Source organism: Chelonoidis abingdonii, chromosome 15, assembly GCF_003597395.2.
Source record: "Chelonoidis abingdonii isolate Lonesome George chromosome 15, CheloAbing_2.0, whole genome shotgun sequence".
Lineage (NCBI taxonomy): Eukaryota > Metazoa > Chordata > Testudines > Testudinidae > Chelonoidis > Chelonoidis abingdonii.
In genome coordinates, this window is record NC_133783.1 from 18814907 (window position 1) to 18841671 (window position 26765).

Here is a 26765-nt window from a genome sequence, read left to right on the forward strand (position 1 = left end):
ACAATGATTCAACCCAGAATTCCAAGGGGCAGGGGAGACTGCGGGAACTATGGGATAGCTATGGAATAGCTACCCATAATGCAACGCTCCAGAAATCGACGCTAGCCTCGGACCATGGACGCACACCACTGAATTACTGTGCCTAGTGTGGCCCCGTGAAATCAAATTTATAATATCTGTTTTATAAAACCAGTTTAATGTAATTAGGAATTATCCTGTAGTGTAGACGTAGCCTAAGATATGCAACTTCATTGTAGCTGAAGTCGATGCATCTTAAATCAACTTAGATTGACTTACTTCCTGTCCTTGCTGAGCAGGATCAACAGCTGCTGCTCCTCCGTCGACTCCGCTTCCGCCTCTCACCCTGGTGGAGTTCCAGAGTCGAGGGGGACCGTGTTTGGGGATCAATGTATTGCGTCTAGATGAGACGCAATACATCTATCCACGATGGATCGATCACTACCTGTAGATCCAGTGGGTAGTGTAGACATACCCATATTTGTAGATCTACCACAGCTGACAGGGCCTGTAGCAGGTACACACCAGACAAACACAAAGAAGGTGTTTAGGAGTCAACAGCCTTATGCAGATGAAAACATCTGGGAACAATAGCTGCAGTTAGCTTAGCGGACTCCTCTGAAAGGAGAAAAGATGGTAGGAGCAGTGGAAACTTTCTGGGTAGAACAAAGGCAGTGTGGGCATTTAAATTCCTAACTTTGCTAGACACTACAAATCATGGACTGAACAGACACACCGGATTTATGACTTATTACAGCTATCTGTAAACCACAAATAACCTCCCTTCCAGCTGCTTTCCTCCTCCACCCATTTCTTTTCCTCCCTATCACTGGAAGGGTGTTAACAGGCCACTTCACCTTGAAAGGTCCCTAGAAATGTGTGTTAACTACTTATGCTAAACATCTGTCCCACTCTGTATTTACCTGTGATACTCTGAATAAGTTTCCCAAAGAAGAGCGCTGTTTAAGCCTAAAAGTTTGAGGCAGACGAGAACAAGATCACTCAGGGCATAGCTACACTTGCAAGTTACAGTGCATTAAAGCAGCTCTAACTTGTAACTCATCCACACTGGCAAGGCACGTAGTGTGCTCTGACTTCGCGGTTAAAGCGCTTCTGGTACTCCACCTCGATGAGTGGAATAATGTTTGATGCGCCTCTGCTGGAGTGCTGTGGCACCAGTGCAGACGCTCTGGTCTGTTAATACGCTCTGATTGGCCTCCAGAAGTGTCCCACAATGCCTGTTCTAGCCACTCTGGTCATCAGTTTGAACTCTACTGCCCTGCCCTCAGGTGACCAACCGTCAGACTCTTTAAATTCTCTGGGAATTTTGACAGTCTCCTTCCTGTTTGCTCAGCCAGGTGTGGAGTGCTCTCAGCCAATCTTTCCAGGTGACCATGCCTCCATGCGTTAGGTAATCCTCAGTATGGTGCAATGGCGAGGTGCTGGACCTCATCAGTGTTTGGGGGGGGGGGGGGGAGGCTGTCCAGTGCAGCTGCGTTCCAGCTGTAGGAATCACGATACCTTCAGGCAAATATCAAGGAACATGATGGAAAGGGGCCATGACTAGGACGCACTGCAGTGCAGGGTTAAAGTGAAGGAGCTGCAGAATGCCTACCACAAAGCCCGCAAGGCAAACCACTGGTCCGGTGCTGCCCTCGCAACTTGCCATTTCTCCAAAGACCTGGACATGATACTTGGGGGTGACTCCGAGTACCACCATGGACACTTTGGAGCCCAGTCCAACAAGGCAGGAGGGGGAGGAGCACCAAAGCAGGAACCAGGGTGCTGAGGTGGAGGAAGACACCCAAGAATCCCTAGATGCATGCAGCCAGGAGCTGTTCTCAAGCCAGGAGGAAGGTAGCCAGTCATAACGGCCGGTGCCTGGGGAAGGACAAAGACCAGAGGAGGTGCCCAGTAAGTGGCTTTTCTTTTGGGAAGGAAATTGTTCAGTGTGGGCTCTTGGGGTGAGGAGGGTTAGGGCTGTATGCATGCCTAGATGCAGAATAGGGCGCTGATGTGGGGTCTCACATCACCGTAATCTCTTCAAAGGTCTCAGCCAGAACTTGGGCAATGCGATTGCACACGTTTCTTGGGAGACCCACTGTGGCCCTTGTCCCAGTCAGGCTAACACATCCGTGCCACTGTGCTGTGAGAGGCAGAGGGACCATTGCTGCACACAGACAAGCTGTATATGGGCCAGAGTGGAAGCCGCATTGTAGAAGAAGACCCTCCCCCTTGCTTCCCAGGTCACCCTCAGCAACAAGATATCTTCCAGGATGAACTCCTGTAGAAAATGTGGGGACAGTGTTCAGTATAAGGGCCTGCTGCAGCTGTTGGCTCTCCCCAAGGCACAGAAAACCAGAGGACAGAACAGCAACGAAACAATCAGTCCCCCTTGACCCTGTGCTTACTCATCATTTTGGGGCTCTCATGGGTTATGTGCGCTCACTTTGCGATGGGCAAATTTGCTATTGTGTAGACTGTTCTCTAAGTAAGGGGGAATCATTGCTCTGTCTGGTGTGAATCATGCTTCCTCTGTTAAGTGTTGCATTTTACCTTTCCAGATGCAACCTTGAGATCTCAGCCGTCTGTCTTACCACTAGCCGAGAGGCTGTAAAGAATCAGGAAGAGGCCACGTAGAAGCAAAGACAACATGCTGCATGAAGGAATGCAGAAGTCACTTAATGAGAATCTAAAAGCACAGGACTGGAGGGAGAGTGAAAGGAGGATCCGCTGGCAGAATGTGGATCACGGGCACAAAAGTGCAAAGCTTCAGCAGCAAAGCACAGATCGGCTGATAAGAATCATGGAGCGCCAAGTGGACTCGGTCCAGGTGCTCGTAGCCATGCAGATAGAGCACTACCGCGCCCTCCCCCCCTTGCAGCCTTTGTCCCAAAACTCTTTCTGGTTGTGCCCTCATGTCACCTCCAACCCACTTTCCCCAACATCCGGGTTCTTATTGTCACCAGCTGCCTCCAACACCTGTAGCTTCACCACCCAGTCCTGAAAACTGCCACCCTTACCCACTGCACTCAACCTCCATCACTATGCAGTATAGCATCAGAGGAGTAGCCGTGTTAGTCTGGATCTGTAAAAGCAGCAGAGAATCCTGTGGCACCTTACAGACTAACAGACGTTTTGGAGCATGAGCTTTCGTGGGTGCATGCATCTGACGAAGTGGGTATTCACCCACGAAAGCTCATGCTCCAAAACGTCTGTTAGTCTATAAGGTGCCACAGGATACTATGCAGTATAGCCATCCTGAAGTGCAGCACTTATTGCACAGCACTCCAGATAGGAAGGCTGAGTATAACAGGACATACGCAAATCCGTGACTGTACTGTTCCCCACCCCACCTCCCTTGCCCTTTCTGTTTCCCAAGCAGTAGTGTTTCTTTTCAATAAATGGATTTTTTGGCTTTGAAAACACTCATTATTACTGCATAAAGTAAAAGATCTTAGCCCAGGAAAGCAACAGTCACTGCAAGTCAGTGTAGCAAAAATAGATTCCTACTAACATTGGAACCACTGCACTCCACTCCTGTGTAGGGCACCAGATATTACTGGTGGCTTTCAGCCTCAAATTGCTCCCTCAATGGCATCCCTAATCCTTTCAGCTCCTCTAACAGCCCTGCTGTCTGGCTATTCAAATTCAGCCTCCAGGTGTTGAACCTCCAAGGTACATGCCTGAGTGAAGCTTTCACCCCTTCTGATTAACGTACTTGGAGGCTAGGTGGACTGGTGCCAGAATTGGAATGTGTCCCATCTATCGCCTCTCCTCAGTTAGGGAAACCCATTTGTGGAAAGCCAGCCACAATGTCATGCATGTTACTCAGAGTCTCGGTTCTTCGGAGCAGGATGCAATTAATGGCAGTGCAAACTTGTATCAACACGATTCCAACAGTAGGCTTTCCCACTCCAAACTGATTCGCGACCGATCGGTAGCTGTCTGGAGTTGCCAGCTTCCAGATTGCAATAGCCACCCGCTTCTACACCGTCAGGGCAGCTCTCGTTCTCATGTCCTTGCCCATCCGAAAGTTCTGCAGCCACTGCTCGTCATCCCAGACTTGCATGACAATGTGATCCCACCACTCAGTACTTGTTTCCCAACCCAAAAAGCAGCGTTCCCCAGTGGTGAGCATGTCCATGAATACTACAAGCAATCTTGTGTCATATGCGTTACTCGAGTCGATATCATCGGAGTCCTCACTGTCAGTTTGGATCTTAAGAAGTAACTTGATTGCCAAATGTGATGTGCTGGTGACACTCGTCGGCATATTCCTCAGCAGTTCGGGCTCCATTCCCGCAAACCGAAAGCGAAGATAGAGCACACAGCACAAAAAACGTTGAAAGATGGCGCCAAATGTGGACAGAAGCAGAGGGATTGCTGGGATGCGAACCGATGCATCATGGGGTGTTGAGACAGGACCTAGAATGCCCCGCACCCTTCCCACAAGCCACAGCACCAGAATGGGAAGAGGTGCTCTGTGGGATAGCTGTCCATAATGCACCGCTCATTTGTGGCAAGTGCCACCAATGTGGCCACATCAGTGCGCTCGCAGCTGTCAGTGTGGACAGACTGCAGCGCTTTCCCTTCTGCGCTCTCTGAAGGCTGGTTTAACTCAAAGCGCTCTACATCTGCAAGTGTAGCTATGCCCTCAGTATGTAACACCAGCCTCAGTGGGGAGGGGGCCCTACCTGCTCTCTGTGCCCAGAAGGCACCAAGGACTCAGAGCTGGGATCAGTATACTCCTGTGCTTTGTACTATTACGTAAAACAGCATGAGTTGTGGCTTGTCTACGCTGGCACTTTACAGCACTGCAACTTTCTCACTCGGGATGTATAAAGCACCCCCCTAAGCACAGCAAGTTTCAGCACTGTAAAATGCCAGTGTACACAGTGCACCAATGCTGGGAGCCACTCCTAGAGTTGATAGGTAGGTTTTTTAGATCTCCCAGCGCTGTGCTGTGACTACATAAGGCACGCGGAAGCACTGCTGCGGCAGCAGTTTAGTGTTGCCAGTGCAGACTAGCCCTTAGACTCTGTGCAAGTTGTGCATTAACTGTTTCACAATTGCTGCATGCCCCTGAGAAGGTTAAACTGCAAACCAGAAGCTTCAGACCTTTGCGGTTGAGTTCTGGGAGAGGGATACATTCAACCAACTGGAGTATCTTGGGGGGCGGAGAGGATCAGGCCTAGGAATCTATAGCAGGTGGGCTGTGGAGCTCCATTTCTGAGAAGGGGCAGCAGACAGAGTCAGTGCCTATGAAATGTGCCAGAAAGGCCCAGGTAGGAATCAGTACTGGAGCCTGCTGAGGCTCTAGAAGCTCAAAACAGCCAGTGATCCAGAGCAGCAAAGGTCTGGATTCCCTTCACAACAGTGCTAGTGGGTGGACAAGACGGGACACTTGTGAGGACTGTGAAACCCTGTTCCTGCTCATAACAATGAAACTGCAACAGGAAAGTGGAAGGATGGTGTTACATACATGCCTAATATCCCTAACTAGAGAAATTCAGAACCTGGGATAGCTGTGGCCTGAATAAAGATGTAATCAATGCCAAAGCCTGCATTTTGGAGGCAAATTTTTCAATCAGTAAGGCATACATATTTATAACTATCTTTAAAGGTGGTTACACTTTTGACCTTTCAATGTTGATAAATGATGAACCTTTTGCAGCACAGACTTACTCTTCTTTGTCTTCACTTTGCATACCATCTCTCACATTTAGGTTCTCAACATCTGATATCTGGAACCCTCAATTTGTAGGAGGTGGACAGACTGACCTCTGCTTACCCTAATGAAATACTGTGGTACAGTAAAAGCAGCAAAGAGTCCTGTGGCATCTTATAGACTAACTAAAGTATTGGAGCATGAGCTTTCGTGCACGTCATGCACCCGACAAAGTGGGTATTCACCTACGAAAGCTCATGCTCCAATACTTTTGTTAGTCTATAAGGTGTCACAGGACTCTTTGCTGCTTTTACAGATCCAGACTAACAAGGCTACTCCTCTGATGTGTGGTACAGTAAGATCCAGCTAAATTATGGCTTCATTTTTTCCTCCCATCTATTCTGGCTGTTGATAGATTTTGAAGAAGCAGATTTACACAGATGAAAGGGTCCAAAACAAAAAGCTGGTAAGATATTTTCAAAACTTTGTGTGTCAGCAACTTTTGATTTTTTAAAAGGACCCATAGAGAGGAACTTTTAAAGATGGTCATATGCACACCCTTCCACTTCCTTCCTTGTGTGGTGAAATAACCCTGGCAGGAAATGTAATTAATGTGAAGAAACTGAATTTGAATTTGCACTAACCTCCCACAGTCAGCTGTGCAACCAGTCTGTTCTTGTCTGGGGTCATTTTGTGTTCATAAACTCTTTCGGTAAAATTTAACCCATAGAAAAGGTTACAAAGCAGTGTTTGCAGGCCCTGCAATACTAATGCTGCTGTCCTGGGAGCAGCAGGCAGTGTAAGAACTATTTCCAGCATTGGTTGCTAGGCAACTATAATAGCAGCCTGTGGATTCACTCCCTGCTCTGTTCTATCCAAAGAGTGAGCAGAGAAGCAATAAGATGATTTGTGCTGTGCACATTTTGTGCTTCTGGTTCCTATATGTATTTTGTTGTGGGAAACATGTTTGAAAGGATGATGATGATGTTTGTCCACAATATAATACAACTGATCTGGGCCTGTGAAAGATTGATGTCTTCCAAATGTAGTTCAGAAAAAGACACCATGTTGATGACACCACAAACAGCATATATTATGTTTTAATTCTTCATGCCCTCTTTTTTTTTTTTTTTACTTTCAAGCAAACTACAATATTTAAAACAAAGGAACATAAGAAGCAGCTTTGTTGCTATAATCCTGGCTCTCTCACCAGCAAGGAATACTATAAAAATGAATTTATAATTGCTTAAATGGATGTTTGTTGGATATTATATATTATTTGCATGGTGCTCCAGAAAAGGTACAGACTTCAGTTTTAATTACTCAATCTTGGTTATACATTTCTTTTATAAGTTTATTGTAAATTCACTGATATTTTTAACAAACCACTTATTTGAACCTTATACCTCTAACTGCCTAGGTAGTTAGCTGATTTTTTAAAATAAACGTCCCAGTTCACAGGTACCCAACCTCTTAAAAATCAGTACAAAAATGGACTAACAGAGTCTTGCTCTTCAAATGCAATATTCAGAAATAATTGTTAAGATTAGAATTTGTTTGAAAACATCAAATTTTAGCTATGTTTAAGAACAGTACAGGTACTTAGTTTGTACCAAAGGAGTGTTTAAAGGGAAAAAAATTCACACACTTCCGTGTATCTATTCCACTGTGCCTAGATATTTAAGAACACTCAATTTAAAACCCCAGAAATGTCTACCATAGGAAAAAAAATTTATAAAGCATTATTTAATATTATACAATTTGCTATCATGTTTTTCAGGAAAAGGCAAGCTTAACATTGTGTCTGCTGAAATGAAAAATATACGTACCCCCTTGCTACACTGAGATTTTGCCCTCATAAGGAGTAATTTTTAAGTCAATGTACTGCTTAATACATAGTTGAGTTTTCTGTATCATACTATTTTTTCCATTCAGTTGCGCGCTTTAGCATTAACCTACATATTTATACACTGATTTTTTTTGAATACTGGAAATTCCTTATGATGAACTCAAACATTATGAAACTCAGCTGTAGTGAGGCAAACTCTGTCCTGAATTTTGCAATTCATAACAATGTGCAATTTGCTGTTTTATTTATAGTGAACCTCTGCTTAGTGTGAATTTCTGTGAAATATACAACTTCACTGTAATATACCATAGTATTAATGTTTTATAGATTGGAATGTGTTTGATGACATAATAGTATGCATAAATTTGTTATTCTTCAAAGAAAATGTTAGATAAATACAATTACTATTGTGCTATCATTTTCAAGTTGGGGCAAAATGGTGCAGTGCTGTAGAATAATATACTAGATGGATATCTGATAACATGTTGAAATCTTTCAGTCTACAATAAATGCAACCATACAATTACACCATTTGGCAATCTCTGCACAAGAGAAGCCCCAGAGATAATTAGCAGGATTGGTGAAAATCAGAACTTAAGTGAAATTGTAAAGCTGCATGGGGAAGCATACTCGATTCAAACTAGTATTAGTGGGTAATTTTGTAAATGCTTGCAAGTTTTTGTTTTAAAAAAAACTCAATATACATTCATACCACACATAACAGTATACAGTACACCTTCACCATAATGAACTCCTGAGGATCCAAGCCGTTTGGTCGTTATAGCCAGGGGTTTGTTACAGGGCTGCAGGACGGGGAAGTGAGAGAGGACTGCTGACATCTTGAGCCCGGCAGCCAAACCCTTTGGCTCCTATGGGGCCCCTGCTGCTTACAGCTCCGGGCCCAGAGCTGTCTGCCCCCCCCCGCTTGTGCCCCCAGGGTTCGAGGAGTTGTCTGCCCCCCGACCCCCTGCTTGCAGCCATGGAGGAACTGCCTGACCCACCATTTGCAGCCTTGGGGCTGGAGGTGCTGTCAGCTGCTTTGCTGCAGAAGGTGGGACTGGAGGTGGGATCCAGGGACCAAGTCCTCTACAGTCTAAGGTTTATTATTGCACAGGGCATTATAGCGAGGGTGTACTGTATGTTCACGGGAAAATATAAACAGTTTTAAAGTACATCTGCCATATTTTGGACCCAAATTACAAAAAAATATTGACCATTTGTCTTATGCATCACATTTCATACTCATATGTGTTCATTATAGATATATATTAGGATAGTGAATGTATAGCAAACATTTTTATGCCCGCCACTTATTGTATGTAACAAGACGGAATTTACATGCCATTGCTAAACTGGTTTGCCTCAATACTCTGCTTAAGTTTGACTTTTCCATAGAAGCAAAGAGTCTTGCCATAACAAGGAAATACTCAACTAACAGGCCTGACCATCCCAGATTAATGAATGAGACTTGCACTCAGTCACACACAAAATTTTCAGGTAAGAAATAATACCTACTATGTCCTTTATTCAGCAATCAAAATAAAAACTGCAGGTGTGTGACTGGTAGGCAATCAAAAATTATAGGGTGGTGACTACTGCATTACATGTTCAGGATCTTGTAGGCACAAATTATAAATGAAGGGCCTCAGAGCAACTTCTTATTGATTTGTGAAGAAATGGACTGACTTCCAAGCAGCACCAATACAGACATGAAAAATGGAAATCCTGTGATGACAAACATAGATGTATTACGTAAATGCACATATGAAGCGCAAGATTTAGTAACTAAGTAAGAAGATGAAGGTACTATAAGAATCATCAGATGCTGTGATTTAGCTAGTATCTGTATCCCATTTTTTGAAAAATAAGTACATTTATTGCTTGTGAAAAAGGTTCTGGATCTACTATCACAGAAACTGAAGTTTACTGATCTACACAGCAGATATGGGTGGCGTAGGAATCTGTGGCTCAAAATTCCTCAGTTAATGTGCCTCTAACCCTGTTCTGGAGTGAACATTCTAGAAGGGAGAATAATTTAGTTTCCTTGCCTATTCAATTTTTATCCTTTCTGCTAAGACTAAAAGGATGTCAATTGTGCTGTTTTGTCTGGCTTGACTAAGAAAACAACCTCAGTTCATCCAGGCCACAAGACAGATTATCACGTTAGATGACAATGTGTTTTATAACAACTGATCTGAGAAGGAGTCATACCAGTGCTCTACAGGTGAAAGGTTCTAGAAACATCTATTTCCTAATAGTAACATTATGATGAATATGCTCATTATCTTAATTACAACAGAAATGAGCCAGAGATTGAAGCACAGGATATGAAATTTGATGGAGTCACCCCACACAGGTTTAAATCCTGCTTGTTTTGACCGTCACCAGGATTTTGGCACCTACGTGCCTAAATACCCTTTGAAAATGAGATTTAGGCTCTTAAGTTAGGCAATGCAGCAATCAGCAGAGCATGCCTAAGTACCTTTAAAAATTGGGGCCAATGTGGCTGTAACTAAGTGTTCAAACTACCATCATGATGTGTGGCCCAAAAAAAAAAAAGGGGGGGGAGGGGGAGGTGAGTCTAGTTTACCACAAAGCTTTAAAACAGTCTAGGGCTCCAAACTGACATCACAACATTGTTAGAGTCCAAAACGGAAGGATGAATATATTTAGGAAGGATTAAAATAGATATATGTTTGCATACCTGGGTTCTTAAATTCTCCACTCAGAAATGGGTTAATGGCATTTTAGAACGAGCAGGAGAACAAACTTTTCTCCTGAATGCCACAACTCTTATCTCTGTTGTTTCTAGAATACAAGATGGAAGACATTTCTAAAAAACGATGAAAATAGAAACTAGTTTAGACTGTATGCTCCTTCAGGCAGGAAAAGAGCTCTCATCTATTTTTTCACAGAGCTCTGGGGCACCTGTCATTGGCCTCTTTTGGAAGACAGGATACTGGGCTAGATGGACCTCTAGTCTGACCCAGTATGGCTGTTCTTATGATGTATTTTACTGAGGGATTCCTTTATATCCTGGGAACACTACCATTTAATATTTTTATTCGCACAGTCTAAACAAAATAATTAGTCATGAGACTACACTGTCCCTGGAAATGGGGGGATGGATGTGCTTCTGAATACTGTTCATAAAATATATGCCACTAACAGCTTACGATTTAAGTCAATAAATAATTACCGTAATGAAATCTTCGTTCATGTGGTCAGTGAGCTCAGCATCTTAGTATACAGCATACAAAACATATGAAATGTATCTAGTTAGATCTAAAATTTAGGGTTCCATCAGTATGTTCAAAAGTCTCTAATTTCAGTGATCTGTTGGTTACCATGTCAGTGAAATAGTAATTTAGATTCTTATTGTAACCAAGTAATTTTAAATTTGATGGTTCATAAATTGTGGATCTCAGTCCAGCAGTGGACAGCTGAGATGCATGGAACAATAATTTCTCCCCCACTCTCAGTGGTGACCCTCTCCCTGTCAGAAGGAGGAACACTGAAGGCAGAAGTTAGAGAAAACTTATACTAGTGTCCACTATATGTTATTGCTCATATCAGAGAGACCAGGTAGGTGAGGTAGTATCTTTTATTGAACCAACTTCTGTTGGTGAGAGAGAAGCTTTCAAGCTACACAGAGTGTGATGGGGCAAGGCCAGATGGCTACAGTAAAGTACTGAGAAACAGGTATGTTAGCCCCAGGCTAAACAAATCCCTAGGACCGTGGTAACCAAATGGCAGTTGCTCCAGATTAATCAAGGCACCTGGAGCCAATTAAGACCTTTCTAGAAGGCAGTGGAGATAGCTACTTTAATTAGAACACCTGCAGCCAATCAGAGCAGGCTAATCAGGGCACCTGCGTTTAAAAAGGAGCTCACCCCAGTCAGGCAGGGAGGAGCCAGAGGAGAAGGAGTGCGAGTGAGGAGCTAGGAGCAAGAAGGCGAGGAGCTGAGAGTGAGAGAGAGTACTGCTGGAGGATTTAGGAGACAAGCATTATCAGACATCAGGAGGAAGATCCTGTGGTGAGGATAAAGAAGGTGTTTGGAGAAGGCCATGGGGAAGTAGTCCAGGGAGTTGTAGCTGTCATGCAGCTGTTACAGGAGGTACTATAGACAGCTGCAATCCACAGGGCCCTGGGGTGGAACCCGGAGAAGAGGGCGGGCCCGGGTTCCCCCCAAACCTCCCAACTCCTGATCAGACACAGGAGGAGTTGACCCAGACTGTGGGGAAGATCACTGAGGTGAGCAAATCTGCCAAGAAGCGCGGGACCCACCAAGGTAGAGGAGGAACTTTGTCACAAGAGCTATTCATCAGGTCAGCTTTGTGTAGCTCAAAAGCTTGTGTCTCTCTCTCACCAACAGAAATTGGTCCAATGAAAGATATTACCTCACCCACCGTGTCTCTCTAATATGCTGGGACTGACACAACTATAACTCTGCACTGCTCATACTACGCCTTTTCAGTGAAAATAAGAATTCAGTTTCTGATATCAACAATCTGGCATAAAACTCCTCTCTCTTTAAAATAATAAGTAAAATATCTGTGAAACTAACTCCTCTTATGCAAGAAAATAAGAGACTGAAATGTCTTCTAAAGACAAAATCAAGGATTAACAACTCCAGGCAAGAAGATGATCCCGATTCTAGTGTAAACGAAAAACTCCTAAACCTAAAAGCAGTCTTAGACAAAATTCAAAGCAGCATCTTTAACTTTCAAATACCTATTTTAAAAATTTGATAGATACACCTCTACCTCGATATAATGCGGTCCTCGGGAGCCAAAAAAATCTTACCGTGTTATAGGTGAAACTGTGTTATATCGAATTTGCTTCGATCCGCCAGAGTGTGCAGCCCCGCCCCCCGGAATGCTGCTTTACCACGTTATATCCGAATTCGTGTTATATCGAGTCGCGTTATATCACAGTAGAGGTATACAAAATGTGCTACAAGATAGTGCATCCTACTTCTTTCCATGCTGTAATTATAATAGAGTATTAATTGTAAATAATTATGATGTCACCAGCATTTCACGTGACAGGTACATTTTTCAAGAACTACTTTATTACTTCTATACTGATTTAGCACTCTCAACAAAGCTCACATTTTTTTGGGGCAAGAACAAAGCCTCCCTGGCACCTATCCACTACAATTTTTGCATAGCCAGGTGACTGTCAACTGACCAGAAATCAGATTGCTTTACAAGATGGAACATTTTTCCTCATACATTCACTTTTGCTTTGGTGTAAATTTGCTCAGATTGTTCTCTGGGAATCCAAAGCAACCTACTGCCAAAATAAGGATGCTTGCCACAACTGGAACAGCAAGATTGGAGGAAATCAACTCTCCCTCATGCAAAGCAAAAGACAATTATAGCAGATATTTTCTTAGTAAACTAAGAATAAGTTGACTCAGACAAATGGTTTTGAATTTATTTAGGTACCTCAAATATTAGTGGTTCACGACAAAAGCATCAACCATTAAGTGAACTGAAAAATAGAATTCTATCTATATAGGTCGTATTTCCATTTTATTTCTTTAAGTCATGTATTTGGAAAAAATACTACAGTAATTCTGAAGGAAGGAAGAACATTATTGTGGTGTTGATCAGCCATTAACAATGTCTCTCAAACAGACTCAAAGTATTAACTTTGTATAACCTACAATAGAGAGACAGCTTACGGCAACTTTGCATTGGACTGATTATAGTCAGAGTAAAAATATATATTTTATATATCAGTATTCTATCCCTTTATATTAACATGGAAGAAATGTTTTGAAATCTTATCTTTAAAGACAATCAAATTATATTTTTCTAAGGATTCTGGTGACTAGATCCCTCAAACACCGTGTCTTAAACATACACACAAGTACATACTGAAAGTACTCTAATTTATTAGGGCTATGATTAAGAAATCTGGAATGCTGGAATTGTGAAAACAAACTTAAAAACAGCAGCAATTATCTATTTATGTCACCCATGAGAGAGGAATCAGACTATTTTTAAAAAGAAAAACTACTGTAACTCAATCTTAAGAGAGAACAATAATAAATAATCAAATATAATTGCACTACTTGAGTTTCAAGGACCAAAGCACAGCCCCAGAAGAATAGACAATATACTGTTATCTACTCCATAATTAGCTGTATTGGTTAACTTTTAACACAGGTTAGCAATTTTATTTTGAAGGAGGATCTGTGACACGTGTAGTTTTTTTCCCTTTCCAGATTCACCACTAAAGTCTGAAATGGTGAGCACTTTCTGTTTCCATTGACCAACAGGAAATGAATGGGCTCAACATTACACAGGATTTGGTCCATAAAAAACTTTTTAAAAATAAGGCACATGGGATTCAATTAAACTACATGACTTGTATGCTACCCATATTTCTTACCTGATAGGGCTGAAAGGCACTATCTTCAGTTACAAAATCCAGTTGTTTGTCCACAAGGAATTCTACTGCAGTGATTGAACTGTACACACTTTTTCCAACCAAGGGCTTGAATGTCTGAAAAAATAAAATTAACAAAAGCTAAGAATTTCAAAGAACCAAGATAAGATTTGGCTCCTCCTCTACTCCATTGTTCCAGCAAATATAAAATCATGTATGTTATTTATCAACCAATGTTTCATATGATAACAGCCATTATTTCTTTAATCAAAAACCGAGTCAATGATTAATAATCTCTTGCTTATTCAGAACAGCTAGTCATTTAAGATAGGAACCTGAACGTATTTTGCTTGTTTGTTTGCGCTGTCAGTGGAAAGACATGGGTGAGAACACAGAACTGCAATACATAGTCTTCCTTGTCCACATCGTTGTTGAGCAAGACTGTATTTACCACAGAAGATCAATGTTCCATTTCAAAGCACTGGATTGTACCCTAGCTACACAGTTGCATATTCAGGTCGCCTCTTTCAGCCTGCAGGTCAGGCTTGCACAGAAGCAACTGCTTAAGACAACATGGTGGAAGGAAATGTAGGCATGAGATTGCACCCTTCATCTCTGCTGAAGTCTCTTCCACCATGCTTGGTCAGTTTCCCCACTCTTCTGTTTTCTGCTGCTTACATTGCCTCTCCTACTTTCATCTTCCCTTCTGCACTCCTTCCAAGCTACATTATTCCTTCCCCTACCAGCAATCAGACTTAGCTGCTCCAACACAGCAGCCTCAGGTAGAACAGCTTTTAAGCCTCCATTGACATGCTCTTCTCTCTCCTTGGAGGGCTTCATCCACACTTAGAGAGAACTATCAGCTCCTGCACATTGACTCAGAGAATGATGTGCATGTCCCAAGTGGAAATTCTGCTGCCTCCTCTGGCCCCAAAATGCTTTAGAACACTCCTATTTAGTACAGGAAGGAGAATCTTACAGAGAATGAGTGGGAAGAAGGTATAACTGGGGAAGAAGGTTCCCCTTGAACAGTCACTCTGATGGGGGGGGGGGGGGGGCAGAGTTTCCTGGACCAGAAAAGGTACAGTGACAGTGTGACTAGATAGGGGTGTACCAAAAGAAGGAGTTTGATGAGAGATTGGTGAGAGGAAATCCCGGGAAAGTGACCGAGGGTAACAGAAAGAGATATGATGAGGTTGTGAAAATGGGCTGACAGCAGAAAGAGGAAGTGATTAAGAGACTGGGGGAAGACAAGAAAGGGAACTTTCAGCAAAGAAAAGTGCATAATGCAACAGAAAAAAAGTGAAAAAAAAAGAATAGATGAAGAAAACTGTACAAGATAGAAAATCAGGAATGAGGGAATACAGGCAATGAAAGGAAAATACATCAAAACAGAGAGTATAAGGTAAGTATACAGGAGAAAAAGATAAAAAACATAAGAAACAACACGCACACACTCGAAATGTACCACATATGCGAGAGAGTATGTGTGCAAATCAAATGAGGGTGAACAGATAGCTAAAATAACGTGCCTGGGACAATCACACACATAATTTTACTTCGGTCACCTAAACAGTGTAGCAATCATAATCTACACTGATATGTTAAACATGAAACGAAAAACTGGGAGCTAGCATCTCTGTAGCACCACTCTATTAAAATGTTTAGTAGCTCACCAACCAGACAGGAGCTTCTGCATTATGAATCACTGTTCCACAACGTGACATGTTGAATCTGTCTCTCCAAAACCCCTCCCCCTTCCTTTTTTTTTTTTTCAGTTGGAATACAAATCAGAAATTTCACACTTGGTTTATTTATCCAAATTCAAATAGAAATATACTATGAAATCATCCTAAAAAGGGACTTAATTCTTCTTGAGAAAGCATACACTGTACTAGTAACTTCTCTAAAATAACAGAAATGGAAACAAAACCCCACCCTCTTAAACACTTCCTTTTAGAGATGTTTTAAAGTACAGAATGAAGTCTGCACAAAACCCAACTGGAAGACAAATTAACTTCACTGTTATTCATTTACAAATTAAGAATACCATCACCAGAGGTTACTTATGTTTTATTAGGGTGTTGTCTTGTTACTATTATCGGTAAAATAAAAAATAAAAAATCTGCAGAGCTTAATAGGTCTGACACTTATACAGCAAATGAGGAGACACAAAGAAAAAAACTCACCAGCCAGTCAGTAGTCCTCAAAAGTATGATAGCTATAGGAGATTATTTGTGGGAGGGGAATGAAGATGAGAAGGGGCAGAAGGAAAGGAAGAGAGAGAAAGGAAAGAATGTTCTGGAATGTTGGGCAATCATGGATCCTCAATGTTTGGTAATTATGTAACTTCTAATACTTTACAGAATTCCTTTACTCAAGTTGTTTACATACAATTGGCCTTGGAATCGTTAGTCCTTTCAGTCAGTAAAGAATGGAGTTCAAACCCTATAACCTGGAACAAACCATATGTGCCAAAATACAGTTTTAAAGAACAAGCAGATTAATTTAACAATTCTGATGGTTTAGTTCTTCTATTTACTTATTAGTATCTGCATATTTACATATACTCTTCTACTTCTTCAAACTGATTTCTTTACATTGCCTTAAAAATTTAAGGCAACAAAAATGATCCTGTATCCATATATCTGTACACAGAATGTAATTAACTAAAAACAAACAAACAAACAAACAATAACCTATCTAGAGTGTGACCTAATGTTAGTCTTTTGAGCAATATTACATAGTAAGTTACATATAAAACACTAGTTTATCCGATTGCATGTATTGTATGAACTGATCCCAAATCATGTATCTGTGAATGTGGTTCTCTACTCAGAAAAGTAATTTAATACCTGCTAATTTAGTTTCTCTAACCCCCTTAATAGGCCAGCCCAGACAGTCTGGGAATATAAGTCCTCCTACCAGCAGACAGACAGAAAATAAACCAAAACTGTGCAATGCCACATGTCCTTATAACAGAGGTGGCAGGCCAGCTGAATGTGCTTAGTTTGAAATTTCCCAAGCAGTAATGGAAAACATTCTTATATAAAACATCTCTAAAGAGAAGTCAGAATTCTTGGAAAAACAGTCCAGATTCCATCAACTGAGTGAGACTCCTGAACTGGAACATGGTAAGGGATTTAGAGAAGCAAAGCGTCAAATAAAAACACTGTCATTCTTCAACTGTTTCTTCATTTTTCTACCTGCCAGCCCAGACAGTGGGAATTCCAATAAGCAGTTTCCCACGCCACAGAAGACATAAAATGAGTAAAAAAAAAAAAAAAAAAAAATTGAGAGACTAATCAACTACAGCATGTAGGACTCAGCGACCAGAGGTCGGCAAGTCAAATATATAGTGACAAGAAAATATATACAAGGGAGTCCAAGTGGCCTCTTTACAGGACTGTAGAGAAAAAGCTTCTTTACAAACCACAGACTAAGTCTCTTGAGAACCAGGTCTATGTGCTGGAAGTAGGAAAAACTGAACATCTTCAGCCTGCAACCAATTCTCCTTTACACAGGCAACACCACATAGCTTTCCCTTTTTATTTCTTGTAGCCATACGCTTCTAGGACTTAAAACCCTAAAGGCCTCAATTAAGCAAAGCACTTAAGCCCATACTTAAGTCTATATCTATTCAAAACAGCACATAAGCACATGATTAACTTTAAGCAACATAGGACTCTGGAGTTCTTCTGAATTGGTGCCTCCTCTCCTGTTTACTTTTACTGCATTGTGATCCAGTGCTTCGCCAAAAGAAGTTCCATGATTACCAATGTCATTAATACTTCATATATATAGTGCCTAAACTGACTTGCTCTTTCCTTATATCAAATAATGATTAACACAGCTTTGTATCAGTGCATGCAGCAAAGTACCTGCCTGGAGGGGGCATCTAGCATAGCTCTCAGGCTGATAACACCATGCAACTTTCAGGTTTTTGTGACCTTCATGCAGAAATTGGGTGGATTAACATATTTAAAAAATTACTCTCATTGCCTAACAGAGGTTCTCAAACTTTTTCATAATGTGGGTCTTGTAGAAAAATTCCCCTCACCTCTGAAATCATACAAATCACCTCTCCCATTTACCATCTCAGTACCCCTATAACAACTATAGATATTGCTCACATAAAGTAGTAGTATCAAGAAAACATACAATGTGTTTTTAGATTTATTTAACCCAATTAAGCAGCTGGAAACAAAGTAGTCCACTACCATTTGACGAGCCAGCTCTCTGAAGACCATCAGCAAGAGCACAGAGGGCACCAGTGGGGTCCATGGACCTTAAACTTGAGAACTGCTGTCTACAAAATATTTTTAGAATGTCTACATTATTATGGTAGCTAATTTTCATTGCAAGGAATACTCAAGTTATAGCTAAATAAATAATTCTGTGGTTAGTTCATTCGGGTATGTTCAAATATTCAAGATGTAATAATATTAATTCATATTATTCAGGAGAGTATTGAACTCAAATGCCTAAAGCCCCACTCTTTATCTCACTCTAAGGTCATTTAGGTATTATTCTTATATGGTATATTGGCCTTGTTAAAATACCTATTTGCCTAGTAAACATTTACAGCATTTTATCCATTTAAAAGTATTGAAATTAAATAACAGTTACTGTTTTTAGCTAAAAGTGGTAACGTTAATATTCACCAGCTTTTGCTTTATCAAAAAAAGAAAACTTCACACATTTTTTGTTTAAACTATAATACTCAAAAAGAGCACACACTAGTTTTATATATGCTAGTAAGATAACACAAACACTGGCCCATTCTCATTATGCGGCTTAATCATTAAACCTCCAAGCAGCTATATTTTTTCCCCCCAATAGCTGTTTGTTGCCATGATTTATATAAAGAAGTAATTTTATCAAGTAGCAAAAGATAAAAAGATAAATAAAATGAGATTTGAAATACAAGTTTATTTCTTATAACCCCTCTCTCATACAAGAGCCACACGTTTTTTTTGTATTTCCTGTGAAAGAGCTAGTCATTTTCCAATTTGAAAAAACACAATTTAGGATACATCTCAACTTTTCAACTTAGGTCAATGAGAATAATGTTTAACAACTGTTAGTACTGGCTAAAACTAAAATTAGTAGAACCTCAGGAGTAATTAACAAGAGTTTCCTATTTTTTTAGGCCAAACTGGTGGGGCATTTTTGTTTTTGATATATCAAGCTGTGATGTATACAAATTCCTTCAACTATTATTTAAATAATTTGTTTCTACTATAATACACTAGTTCTACAGTACTAAATGACCTGAATCTACAAAGAGGTAAGCTAGATATTTACATTTAAGTAACTGCATTGATCTTATATATTTTTTTAAAGCATTTATATATTTTTTACTTAAATCTCATACATACACTTAAAAAATGACACATACCTTTATGATCAGCTAAATACATTCTGACAAATTTATTTTAGTACTTACTATATAAACTAGATGCATTTTCATCTATGAATAATTTCTAACATGTTAAAAAAAATGAAGGGCACTTCTAAAATCATCTAAATTCAACATACACCCGGTTTTAAGTGGCACACAATGTATCGATTATTCATCTAAATACTTAAGTCATCAGAAGCATAATCACATTCTACTGACATGCCAACACACCATCTTCATATATGAAAACAAAAAATTATGTATGCATTTATTTTAATAAAGCAAAACTTAAATTCTGCTAACATTATTCTGGCTTTTCCAGTGAATTATTACTAAATATTTTATAGGTCTAAGTGCATTGGAATGTAAAGAAATGTAAACAGAACACATGCATAAGTAAGTAATTCAAGACTGGGCAGATCTATCATTCTGCTAGGTACTTCTACAGCCTTAGGGGGCTGCCATCTGACAAAAGTCACTGTGGAATACAATTCTGACCACAAAACTGTCTATAATTCAATACTACTGCAGAAGACTGTTAAAGTAACAGAAAAATTGCTTTTATATTCTATATTCGGAGCTGGAAAAGAATATCTAACTCCTGGTTATGCAAATAGCACTAACGTGTCCACTAGCATATCACACATTGAACCAAACTAAAATAAATTCCCAATAGTGTGTGTGGATGTCTGCCTTATTATGGCCTACCACTACATAGGAAAAATGCTTAGAACAACTGTATCCTGTTTGGAGCTCCATGCTGCACTACATTCCATTCACATGAGAAAAAGCAGACCAGATGAGCCTTCCCTGAAAGGCATTTTTAAAATAAATCAGCCACAGTCCTTTACAACACAATTGAGCTGCTCAGCACACACCATGTTGAAAGCACGCTATTTAAAATGTAATAGGAAATACATACATTGTTTACATTATTTTTTCCATGATTTTTTAATTTACAACTGTACTCAATCTTTTAAGTATTTTTAGAAAACTACCTATATAAAAATCGGTTTCTGTTGACACCTTTTGCATCTCACAAATACACGGTTTACAAACCCCAACATTAATGTAACCAATACACTAATATGATATGTTAAATAAAATTTGCAGTTAGTGTCCTGTAGGAATGTCAAATCTAATCTCTCAGCCAGTTAGGGGTTTGGGACAACCACCAGAGTCACAACAAGTGGGGTGCTACAAGAAGGAAAAATCAGCATATCTGGAATAAAAATAAAACTATTTAAAAACACTGAGTGAAGTAAAGGTAACAGCATACACAGGCTACCAGCAACTTCTTATACTGTATCTTATTTTTTTTATATTACTCCTTTGTAAATGTCCTATGAGAACTGAGTTTTATTAAAAACTATTTTTAAAAGTGAAATACTGTATTGCTACATTTCTAAAACGGAGAAATCTCAAATAGCCCATTCCACACTCAGTGAAGAAAAAAATTCTATAACTAAGAATTAATAAAAGACCAGAAACGAACAAAATACAAATCTTACTTTGTCCTCGATAGTCTCAAAGTAGCCTTCTTACAAGTCATGGCAGTCATATAGCTGGTAAATCTCCCATTTGTTCTAGAACATTGTTTTCACAGGATCTCACCCACTCATACACACCACTTTAGTCTTCAAAATCAAAAGAAAATGGTTTTTAATCAACTATTTCCGGAATCACTTGCATCTTCGACATTGAACATTCAGAAAAGCTAAGAGATGAAAACCAAGCCCAGGCTGTAACCTAACAAGTATTCGACGAGCAAATCCTGTCTCCGACTCAGCCCTGGCACGGAGGCGGATTACAACTCGGTCTTTGTCATCAACAGTGTGGTGTTAACGACTGAGAAATCCTGCAGCTGAAGCACTACTGCGTCGCCAGATCTGGGTCATGATAATTTCTGCCGAGGCCGCTTACATAAGCGAGCAGACACTCCAAACAGACAGCACAGCCAGACAGCAGCTAGATATCCACAGAAAAAAGCCTCTCGAAGGATACTTCTCTCTGCCTGGAAACAGTGCAGTAGATTCCAGGAGCGCAGACACCCAAATGAGAAACCAGCTCTTTGCTTAGGGCATGTTGAAAGAAGGGAAGAGGCGGTGCTCTGTAAACTGTAACTAATCCCCCGTCACAGGTGGTGATGGAGTCACTTCCAGCACGAGTCACATTACTGATTACTCATTTGACTGGCCAGAGAGAGTGGGTCATAATTTTAACTACAGACAAAACCAGACTAGTGGCGAGACTGACAGCTCAAGTTTATCGTCCTTGCCATACAGCAAATGCAGATATCAAGTTTTCACTTTCCCGATTTACTTGAAAGAGACAGGATATAAGAATACAAATGGTAGGCCTCTGGTGTCTGTCTCGCTCCTAAAGGAGAATGTCAATTTGGATTTTAACACCCCAGCCATTCTACAGTTTTATAGAAAACTGCTACCAAACAATTCTGATTTCCTAAACTGTTTTAGATACAAGAGCAGTTATTGGATCTAACTTTCAAAACAATCTAATCTTGTTAACAAAGATAACTAAAATGCAATTTGTCCAGTGTACTAGTATTTTACAAAATCTAAATTTTCTCTCTTTCAAATCTCTGTGTAATAAACAATGTAAACAGCTTTGAGGCTGCTGGGTTTTTTTGTTTTTGTTTTTTTTAAGGAACACACCAGAAACCTAACTTAGTTTGCTGTGCATTCACTATTATTATTATAAAAGTGCCAACAAATTGCCCTAAAACTGTGGGAAAACAAGATGGGTGCAGGATAATAGCTTTAATACAGGACTGATTTAAGACCAACAAGCACTCAGATCAGAAGAGGGTAATGTAAACTATATTCATAGCCAGAGGATTAAGCTATATGTCGGTTTTCTGCTACAATCCCACCACATTACATAATGAAATGGATTTCTGAAGTCTGGCAGAGTTTTACTATTTGGAAGCCCTTTAGTTTCCCACAATATATGTTAACAGCTTATAACTGATGCAAAAGAAAAGGAGAGTTTTAAGTATACATTCCCCCCCACCCACCCACTTTCTGATTACAACCACCTACCTGCTCTCTGCTGACAAATACTTACAACTCAGTAAAAATGTGTGTTTTGCTGCTATTGTACAGGAATTACCAACTTACATGTACAGTTACAACAAACAAAAAGACATGACAGATTTTATTTGATAACTTGCCATAACTACTGTAAGTTTGAGTCTACATGCTATGTGCTTTTATTAGTTATCATTTGCATTAAAAACAAAACGAACAATGCACTAGACTTTCTAAAGAGGAAAAAAATGTGTGGAGTGCATAATCTAATATAAAAAACTGATTCCAAATAAGCTATTCTAAAATTCAGCAATTATGCTCATAATCCACTCTGGTTTTAGTTCACATACACAACAGGTAGAAAAATCATAAGGAAGGTTGGGATTGCCAAATATACAGGCATTATTTTCTCCAAATTCTTTAAACAAAAAACATTGGTACATTCTTTATTTTATGGGAGTGAGGGAAGATGTAATTTGCCAAGAAAATAATATGAAATCAATTTTTGACTACCCCTGTTCTCATACTGAATTATTTCAGAAGACAGATGTAACAATTAATTGGAATGCAATAAATATACCAAGATATGGAACCATAAAATAATGTGAGGGTAAAAATTAAAGGTGAACTGAAAGGTCTTTTGCTCACTAAAGACATTCTTCAGGGTAGGGTTTCTTCCATAACAGTTAATGATACCTTACACACAGAACTCGTGCATCAAACCATCATATTTGTACTCACTTTAGGACATTACCTAGCCTAAATTAAGGCTGCATAACTCCACTTTAATTCAAGGGGACACTTATCCTCTCCTTAAAAATAATTTGAGTTTTGGTATTCCTTGGTCTTCTAGGCCTGCCAGTTCCAAGTGATAGAATCAGAACAGCTCAACTCAACTGCCACATATGGCAATTGGGGTTTTAGGAATATCAGGAATGTTTTAAAGACATTCCTCATACCTGCAGACTGGATAATTATTTGATTTCAATAGCTAGCAAAATCAATTTAAACAGGCTACATGGATCCCAAATTACATGGTTAGCAGAACTCATCCAGGGAAAGGTGATTTCAAGGGGTCTATTGGACTAAATGTAGCTGTTCACAATCAGAGTTATCTGAATGTGTGGGGAAATGTTTAGGAGGGATGGATAGTGCCTTCTTCCACCACTGACAGATGATCAAAGGTGGAAGGTCTCCTAGATATACTTGGCCCTGCCTTAGTACAGGGGGCTGGACTATTTGACCTCTTGAGATCCAGTCCTACATTTCTATGATTTTATATTCCTAACCAGCAGTCAAGGATATTAGAGCTCTTCCTTATCCCCACCAAAGAAATATTTTAAAATAAATACTTTAGTCACACTAACTTCACTAGATTTTCTTTCTGCTATCCTTTTTTGAAACACTGCAACTACTTTCACCAGCACCAAGACTGGTCATGAGAAAAGATGGTAGCAGAGAAGAAACAATGGCACTTCTTTAGACTTTATTTACACCAACTTCATACATTTCTTGAGAAACTCATCAATTCTTTTGCACTAAAGCAGGACTTGCCTCACTCCCTTATGCTTAAGGGATAATCATATCAAATAGTTTAGCTCTGTGAAAGCTTCTCTTATTGACATGACGGAGTTGTGGACTCAGCAGCTATAAAAATCAGGACTTCAGCGATTAGCGATATCAGCTCTTTCAGGGGAAACAGAACCTTGGCTTCAAAGCTTGTCAAGAAAGCAAGAAATAAACAGCATTTTGTTTTGAAATTATTATTTTTAATTCTATACCTGCACTAGGCTAATACTTTGGAATCTTAGTTTTTAAAAAAGATTTTACTTCAACTTTTAATAAGATGACTGTAGTTGTAGACCTCCCTAAAGAAGAATATACTGCTACTTCTTTTAATAACTACTTCCATTCACCTAGGCCTTCCCCACCCTCCTTTACTAAGCCTTTAAGTAAGAGTTCTACTGTGGGAATTTATTCCAATAAGTTAAAACAACTGGAATATGCCTGTTACAAAGCACAATATATTTTTGAGATATTTAATTACTGAAATTCTGAACTCTCTGCAGAACATCTGTCACAAAGCAGACAATTCTTAATATCATCCAAGGCAGGCATTTGTTAAAATATAAATCACAAGGCTGTCTGGAGGGCACACAAGTTTGAGAGTTTGGACAAAGCTTTATTAATAGACTGCAACTTAATAACAAAGAAAATTAGTATCTAGTGTAGCAATGCTTTTGCACATTAACATGAACATATTTTGCTAAAAATATTTAAATAGAACCACATGTCAATGGAATAGTAGCTAAAGGTAAATGATAAATTAATTTCCATTCTAGTATTTTATTTTACAGTGTTCTCAGTGAAAATCCACTAACCACGTTAACACTGAGGTAGTTAAAACTGGTGCAAACATCTACCTAGGTCCACTGCACCAAATATAAAAAGATTGACATCAGCGTGGCCTACTCTTGTAATTTACAACAATATATTTTTAAAACCAGTGATATAAAACCACTCAAGATAAAATTAATATATCAGTTAAAAATGAGTGTCTTGTAACATGCAATATGTAGATGACATTTCTGAGACTGACAGAAAACATTAATAATTGAGTTAGTTCTTGAAAAACACAAACTTTTACACTTGAACAGCAGCTTATTTTACAGTTATATACATTATTTCAGCACTAGTTTAAATCAGCATTTGCTTCATTTCACAATCGGACATAAACTCTGTCAAACGATCCATATTATAAACATAAAAAACAGAGCTGTCTTTGTTCCTTGGCACTGCCAGTCCCCTATGGAATCAAGCAGCACACAGAACTGCACTTGGCAAACAATCCATGACCTTCAATTACTATCTTGGCTTACTGCCATAGGATTCATGTGTTACTGGTAACAGTACACCTATTTTACGGAAAACCCTTCAAACTAGCTTAAAATCTATGAAAAGTATCCAAACATTTCAGCCATTAAAGAAAATTGTATCATAATTTGTTACTTTTGCTACTACTAAAAATTTCTTTGGTATAGTCCAAGAACACACCCAACTCTTTAATCTGGAACTATATATGTGTGAGACAATGCATTTTTCAGATTTTGTTTTTACAATTTTGGTTGAAAAAAATCTAGGTGAAATAATATAACAGCAATTTCAGTTTTACGATTATGTGTCATAATTTTTTAACATTTAAAAAAACATACATGACTCACCAGGAGCTTTATGGTTTACCTCTATGTTTATTTGGGTTTAGGGTGAAGTTAAGAGTGTCAGCTGCGGTACAGTGCATAGCAACATTATTGTAATGCCCAGGACCCTCAGTCGTTGATCAGGAACCCCTTTTGCTCTGTGCCATACAAACAGAATAAAAAGATGGTCCTCACTCCAAAGAGCTTACGGTCTAAATATAAAACAGGAGACAATATAAAGGGAACAGACAGACCAATAGGGGAGTACATCCTTGACCCATCAGCTGTCTTTGACCCAGTCAACCATGCTCTTCTTCATTAAATCTTGTCCTCCTTTGGCTTCTGAGACTCCTTCCTCTCCCAGTTCTCCTCCAACCTCTCTAATCACTCCACCAGTGTTACCTTCAGAGGACTCTCAACATCCCATCCCACTTTCTGTGCAGGTTCCAAAGGACTCTGATCCTGATCCCCATCTCTCTTCCCTCTACATTTTATCTCTAGATAATCTCATGTGCAAACACAAACTCAACTATCATGTTGAAACTGACCATTCAGATTTCCTCTCTACTCCAAACCTGTCTCCTTCTGGCCAAACTGAAATCTCAACCTGTCTCTCTGACATCTCTTTTTGGATATCTAGCTATCAGCTCAAGCTCTACATGACTAAACAGAACTCCATCTCCTTCCCTGCCACTTCCTTTCTTGATCACTGTGGACACAACACTATCGTTCTGCTGGTCACTTGGGCTCATAACCTGTGTGTCATCTTTGACTCAGATCTCTCCCTAGGTCCCCACTTCCAGGCTATGTCCAAATCTTGAAGAATCTTTCTTCATAACACTTCTAAGATACGGCCTTTCCTACCCATCTGCCCAGTTAAAACTCTCATATAGACTCTCAACGTGTCTTGCAACATTCTTCTTTCTGGCTTTGACTAATGTAATCTTGCCTCATTCACATCCATTCAGAAAGCTGCTGCAAAGATCATTCTTCTAACTGGTCACTCTCACCACTCTACCCCTTGTGGCAAATTGCCGGTACTGTTCTGCTGGGTCTCGCGCTTTCTCTTCTCTGGGGTAGGTTCAGGGCGCTATTGCTTGCCTCTGAACCGGTTCTTAATTACTCCACTAGTGTCCTTGGAGGAGGGGAGTGGAGAGGGAGGGACCTGGGCCC

General features: G+C 39.9%; 1 protein-coding gene across 15 annotated transcripts in view; it reads right to left on the reverse strand.

Annotated features, from left to right (window-relative positions):
• Window positions 1-26765, reverse strand: part of JMJD1C (jumonji domain containing 1C) — a 325097-nt gene that overhangs the window by 112141 nt on the left and 186191 nt on the right. For 14 of the 15 annotated variants that reach the window (XR_012657050.1, XR_004373154.2, XR_012657049.1 and 11 more), the window contains one exon: window positions 13945-14058. Coding sequence is in view for 7 of the 15 variants with exons in the window: in XM_075072587.1 (XP_074928688.1) it covers window positions 13945-14058 (114 nt within the window). In the remaining 8 variants the exon portion in view is untranslated. Of the gene's footprint in view, window positions 1-13944; window positions 14059-20856; window positions 21451-26765 lie in introns of those variants that run through there. The other variant, XM_032776338.2, reaches the window with a different exon arrangement.